General features: G+C 50.9%; 5 protein-coding genes across 5 annotated transcripts in view; 3 read left to right on the forward strand and 2 right to left on the reverse strand.

Annotated features, from left to right (window-relative positions):
• Positions 1-577, forward strand: part of PODANS_2_2840 (uncharacterized protein) — a gene marked incomplete at both ends in the record, with an annotated part of 1244 nt that extends 667 nt beyond the window's left edge. Inside the window, one exon of the mRNA XM_001910992.1 lies at positions 125-577. Coding sequence (XP_001911027.1) covers positions 125-577 — 453 coding nt within the window. The remainder of the gene's footprint in view (positions 1-124) is intronic.
• A 1572-nt stretch (positions 578-2149) lies between these two features.
• On the reverse strand, positions 2150-2407 carry PODANS_2_2850 (uncharacterized protein; the record flags this gene model as incomplete). Its single annotated transcript, XM_001910993.1, has 1 exon — positions 2150-2407. One exon carries the CDS (start codon positions 2405-2407, stop codon positions 2150-2152), a length of 258 nt encoding a protein of 85 aa, XP_001911028.1.
• Positions 2408-2825: 418 nt separating this feature from the next.
• Positions 2826-3574, forward strand: PODANS_2_2860 (uncharacterized protein; the record flags this gene model as incomplete). Its single annotated transcript, XM_001910994.1, has 2 exons — positions 2826-3099; positions 3165-3574. Coding segments are annotated over 2 exons (684 nt in total), but the record flags the coding sequence as incomplete, so codon positions are not given.
• An 886-nt stretch (positions 3575-4460) lies between these two features.
• On the forward strand, positions 4461-4856 carry PODANS_2_2870 (uncharacterized protein; the record flags this gene model as incomplete). The annotated part of the gene is made up of 2 exons (XM_001910995.1): positions 4461-4636; positions 4694-4856. 2 exons carry the CDS (start codon positions 4461-4463, stop codon positions 4854-4856), a joined length of 339 nt encoding a protein of 112 aa, XP_001911030.1.
• A 1081-nt stretch (positions 4857-5937) lies between these two features.
• PODANS_2_2880 (uncharacterized protein) overlaps positions 5938-5941 on the reverse strand; it is a gene marked incomplete at both ends in the record, with an annotated part of 1380 nt that continues 1376 nt past the window's right edge. The window contains one exon of the mRNA XM_001910996.1: positions 5938-5940. Within this exon, the coding sequence (XP_001911031.1) occupies positions 5938-5940 (3 nt within the window). The remainder of the gene's footprint in view (position 5941) is intronic.

Raw genomic sequence — 5941 nt, forward strand, 5'->3', positions numbered from 1 at the left:
TGACCCGAGCATACTCAATATGTTCGGTGTGGTTTTTACGGCGCCCTACATTTTCTTACCTGGGGAAATTCGACTTTTGTTGCCCGACATCGTAAACGGACAGCTAACCGTAAACACATAATAGCTGTTCACCCAGTGTTTCCTGGGCTTCCAGCCTTTTCTCATCAGCGCCTTGATTATTGCTCTATGCTACACGGCCTCGCAAGATTCGCGCGGCATGAAGGCCAACTTTTTCTTTTTCACCGTGCCAGCCCAGCTTGTTCCGTATTGCATGCTCGGCATGTCCGTCATCATGAACCCTGCTGCTCTGCCCCAACAGATTTGTGGTATCTTGGCCGCCCATCTTCACGACTTCTTAGTACGCACCTGGCCCGAGTTTGGAGGCGGTAGAAATTGGTTGGCCACTCCAGCATTCGTGTCTCGACTCGTCACCACGCCGAGAATTCTCCAACGCGAGTACGGCACCGGATTTCGCCCACGGACCCAGACGTCGGGCAGTTCTACGGGGGCCTCCGCCGGCTCCGGGCCACTTCCCGACTCCTGGAAGACAAGGGGAACTGGCCATCGGCTGGGTTAATGGATAGAAGACGGGGAATGTACGAATACAAAATAATATTAGACCAGTTCATGTCCTGTGGCTTATTCAGGGGTGTTATCATGTCCGTTGTTTGAGTGCCGATAGTAGTGCCGATAGTCGTGCCTGTGTTCCTTGATACTCGAGAGATGAAGCCCGAGTTATGGCTGATACCTGCTTTTCTAAAGACGTGGCAGCGCAGGCTCGGCTGTATGTCGAGACACTCAGACTTGATGGAGTCTTTTTTTGTTCTGAGACAAGGACGCCTGTTGGTTTTCAAAAAACCAAAAAAAAAAAAATACAATAATAGTTAAAATCACTTAGCATGCCCACGGTAGAGAACTTGCTTGTGTGAGGCTGTCAACCGGAGATTTCGTGATAGACTTGCTGCCAAAGACCGGTCTTGGGCTGTTCTCATTGGCAAAAAGGAGGGAATGAGTGGGTGGTGATGTCAGGTTGTAAAAGCAAAAGGCACGAAAAAAGTGAAGCGAAGCTTGGGACCCTTCTTGCCCATACGACTAATGACCCCGGTGAGCTGTGCCTGCTCGGGCCTTCCCAGGTCGGCTTGCCAAACACAGCCACCATGGGTGCTTCCCATCACCCAGTCGCACCCTTGGGGAGCACCGACCCGGCCGGACGTTTCACTGTTAACTCCATTTGAGCTACTTCGCTGGAACAAGGGGGGAGGGCGGATGTATATATGGTGTGGATGTTTGTTGGTGACTGTGGGGGGGGGGGGGTTGGGGTTGAGTGTTTGCTTGGATCAAGGCAAACAGATGATGGTTAGATATGAGAGATGATTCTGTGGGTGGTTCTTGGGCGTGTCTCTTGTGAGGATAACGTCTTCAAGTCAGGTATTATTTCTCAATACAAGACAGGCATATATACACCTTCCCTGAGATCTCCATTCATACATACTCAGCAAAGTAAAAAGACGACCGCACTCTTGCCATTCTTCCATCCATTGGTATCTCTCAATAGTCAACGAAAACTTCAAAAATGCATCCCGATTTTGTCCACCCCTTGTCTCTCCCCGCCCAAAGAAAAAAAACGCCATCATAACGCCCGCCATATAATTCCCATCCATATGCCGATAAAAGAAACACAGCCCCCTCCATCATTACCCCCCCTACTCGGCCGCAAAAGAAACACTCTTCTTCTTCGTCCTCCCCGCCTGGGTACCCCTCAAAACAGCCTCCTTGACAATCTTATCCCCCTCCTCATCCTCCTTTTTCGTCTTCTCCCCATCACCCCTCTTCCTCTTCTTCCTCATCAACTCCTTCGTCTCATCCAGCTTAGCCTTCCTCTCCTGCTCCTTCTTCTCCGCTCTCTGCTTTGCGCGCCTCGCGAATCTCCTCCATTTGGCGGGCCTTGATTAACTTGGACTCGATCTGGCCTTCTTTCTCGGCTTGGACTATGGCTAGGATTGTCGACATTGATTCCTACATGTCTTTTTTTTCATTAGCCCGGTGGGGGGGGGGGGGGATATTGGGAGGGGGGTTTGGGGGGAGGGAAGGGGGGAACGCACCCTATCATCAACAAAAACCTTCCCCTTCTTCTTCCCTTTGGGCTTGGTCACCCCAACGGGGTGATCATATTCAGCTCTGGGATCCCTAGCTCTTTTTCGGTGTAGACGCGGGGTTTCTTTTTGCGGTCTTGGCCGAAGTTGGGTTTGGACTTTTGTTCTTTGGGGGGGATTTTGCCTTTGGGGGCACCCTTGCCGCCTGAGGGTTTCTTCACGCCGGATGAAGAGGATCGTTTTGGGCCGGAGGAGGAGGAGGAGGATTTGGAGCCGGCGGCGTGTTTGTTTTTTATTGTTCGGGTTGGTGCCATTGTTATTGTCGGGGGGTTGGTAAATTGGGGGGGGTTGGTTGGTAGGGAATGGATTTGTCGGTGGTGCTGGTGGTGGTGATGATGCGCGCAGGGCGCAAAGCTGGTCTGGAAATTTTTGGAATTGAGAGCATGGGCAGGGCCTTATCGGAGCTGGGGGAGGTTGCTTATCGGTTTGATTGGGTGGAGAACAGGGGGGTGTTCCGGCAGGCAAAAATGGGTGAAAAAGTGGCGGGAAGTTCGTCCGTTGGATTTTTTGGCGGGGTTAATTTATCTGGGATTTATCTTATCGGTTTGTTGGTCAGTCATTGACTTGGTGTCGCCGATTGCGCTCGCGGAAGTTGAAGGTATTCGCGGCAACACTTGAAAGTAGGCATTTACAAGGGTCTTTTTTCGAGTAAGAAAGTATACAACCGATCACAAAATGGCTACTGCTGAACACCCTCCCCGCTGGGCCGCTTTTGCGCGCGACACCAACGAGACCAAGATCCAGCTTTCGCTGAATCTCGACGGCGGGCGCTTCCACCCAGACACCGACGCCCGTCTCTTCAAGGGCCAGGACCACGCCAGCCAGACGAGCAAGTCGCAGACCATCAGCATCAACACCGGCATTGGTTTCTTGGACCACATGCTTCACGCCCTGTCCAAGCATGCGGGCTGGAGTCTGGCGCTGAACTGCAAGGGTGATTTGCACAGTTAGTCACCCCCCCTCCCCTACTCAAAGGGAACTTTTTCTGATTTTAAAATGTTTCAAAACAGTCGATGACCACCACACGGCCGAAGACGTCTGCATCGCCCTCGGATACGCCTTTTCCCAAGCCCTCGGCACCCCCGTCGGCATCAAGCGCTTTCGTCGCCTACTGCCCCCTCGACGAGGCCCTCAGCAGAGCCGTGGTCGACATCTCCAACAGACCGCACAGCGTTATCGACTTGGGACTCAAGCGCGAGAAGATTGGGGATCTGAGCACCGAGATGATCCCTCACTGCATGCAAAGCTTCGCGCAGGCGGCGCGCATCACGCTGCATGTGGATGTGATTAGGGGGGATAATGACCACCACAGGGCCGAGAGCGCGTTCAAGGCGCTGGCGGTGGCGATTAGGGAGGCTATTTCGAGGGTTGCTGGGAAGGAGGGGGAGGTGCCTAGTACTAAGGGGACGTTGAGTGTTTAAATTCGGGTGTATATCATGTTATAAAAGCGAGCATAAGAAATGGAGTTTTTTGTTCTTGGTTTCGAAAGGGCTGGCAGCTGGGAACTGCGCAGACAAAGAAGGACAGGGAGGAAACCAAAAAATGTGCAGAAACAATAAGTAGAATTGAACAAGATTCTCCATTCAAAAAATGCCTTGAAAAAAAAAAGGTCGTCCTGAATTTCACACGATTTTAGCTCTTCGACGGTTGCGACGGCCTTGGGCCCCACCATTTGGCGGGAGTGGTGTGATGGATTGATGTTGGACCAAACACCCTGCCCACAAAATAATTGGGACACTAAAGTAGGTAATATGCCTTCAAGGATAGTCCATAGGCCTTTAAAGATAGTTAACAGGCCTTAAAGGATCACTTAAAAGCCTATTACTTACGTTTAAGGTATAGTTCAGAGTATAATATGGGTTAACTTTACTGTAGTGTCTCAATTATTTTGTGGGCAGGGTGCCAAACTGCCGGGAATAGTTCGAACCAATCCTCCTCGCCATCCTTGCATCGGAAACGCAGCAGCCTTACGAGCTTATGACGCAGCGTGATCGAGGTACACCGTGCTTGTTTGGTTGCAGCTCGTGATATTGAAGCTCCTGTTTGGTCATTAACAGAAGTTCAATTTTGGGAAGTGGTCTTTCAACACGCTGGTCAGGGTTTAAGCTCACATATCACCAACGACATCATCACTCACGGACAAGTTCAGTTTCACCAAACAGCAGCCAAGACACAACACACTCTTGATACCACCTATCCCCATTCTTGAAGACCGATTATCTACCCACCACGCGATCTCAAAAACTGAGATCATTTCCATCCAACGCAAGAGCAACAATTAGAAGCTAAAGACCTCTCTGGCGACCAATGATGCCCACCTCCCTCAACAACGCCAAACACGAAGAAGCGGTCGACGCCTCCTGGGCCGCGACACGGGGTGCGGTCTCTGGCGCGCTGAAGTGGGGGGTTGCGACGGCGGTGCTGGGCGGGTTGGGGTATGCTTTCTCGCCGGTGTACAGGGGTTTGACTATTCAGTTCAAGGTGTAAGGTGTCCCCTCCAACCTGGTGTGGAATATGGAAGTGCTGATGTGAGGAAATAGGTACATCCAAATGTCGGGCATGGTCCTAGGCAGCATGCTCGAAGCGGATGCTAGGCTGAGGGAGTATGAAGCCCAAATGAGGCTGCGGAGGAGGCTGATGAAGGAGCAGGCCATGTGGGCTAGTTTTGAGGAGAGGTATGGGAAGGAGGAGGAGGATGATTGATTTTTTTCAGGGGGGGGGGCGGGAAAGTGTATATAGGATAGGCGGTGTAAGATAATAAAGTGGTGGTTCTTCTTCTCTATGTGTCTTTTGTTGCGGAACTGCGGTGGTCAATCAACTGTACGATTTCTGTTGTTGGTTGTAGGGTGCAGGTGAATTAATTGTAGGGAAACACCTGAACTCAAAAACCGATTATAAAAAAAAGGGTGAGGTAAGGGTGTGCTTTTCATAGGGATATTTGTGTATAGCGATCTGTTCGGTTGATGATAGAAATGCTGTTCAAATACAGTTGGCCTCCTGACTTGGATCTGTGCCCCCGATCCGGTTATGTTATGATTATGCTCCTGCCCCTAATGCCCTGGTCCCAAAACCCAATATTCATGCTACTGTCTCCATGCTCCTTAAACCAATGCCCCCCCCCCATGTTCATCCCCATGTATCTTATGCAGAACGACCGTACGCGCCTCTCTTTCCCATAATCCAAAGACAAAAATCATGAAACTAAACGACTGACAACTGCCACCATGAACGCCCCCCCTTTTTCCATGCTTTCCATCGTTTACCTATAGGTACAGCCGTAATACATGATATTATACAGTCCGTTAATATACAATAGTTACACCAAAGAAGAGAAAAAACTAAAATCTGGTCGTTACGGTGAGAAAATGCGAGATCTATCTCATAACAAAGATAAAGTCGTAAGTGAGGACAACAAGAGAGTGAAAACAAATCAAGATATATACTTTGGACTCCTCCACCCCCCAAACCCGCTAAACCACCTGCTCCCGCTCGTCCCAGGAAGTGACCTCCTAGTCTTGTGACCCGCTCCCGGCGGAGGAGGGAATGCCCCTTGGCCCATAGGAGGCGTCAGCAAGCTCTCGTTGAATCTTGTCGAGGTAGCGGGAGCGGTGCCAGGAGTGCGAGGTCTGGTTGTTGTGCCTAGCGACGTACCGGGTCGGGGTGCTTCCTGGGCTTGTTGTTGTCTTCCCCCACCAAACGGGCAGGAAGAAAGTGATGTTCCTGGCCAACGGCTTGGACGGACTGGGGGTTGTTGAATTGGAATGTTGAACATTGCCTTCTGTTTTTAA

Source organism: Podospora anserina, chromosome 2, assembly GCF_000226545.1.
Source record: "Podospora anserina S mat+ genomic DNA chromosome 2, supercontig 2".
Classification (NCBI taxonomy): domain Eukaryota; kingdom Fungi; phylum Ascomycota; class Sordariomycetes; order Sordariales; family Podosporaceae; genus Podospora; species Podospora anserina.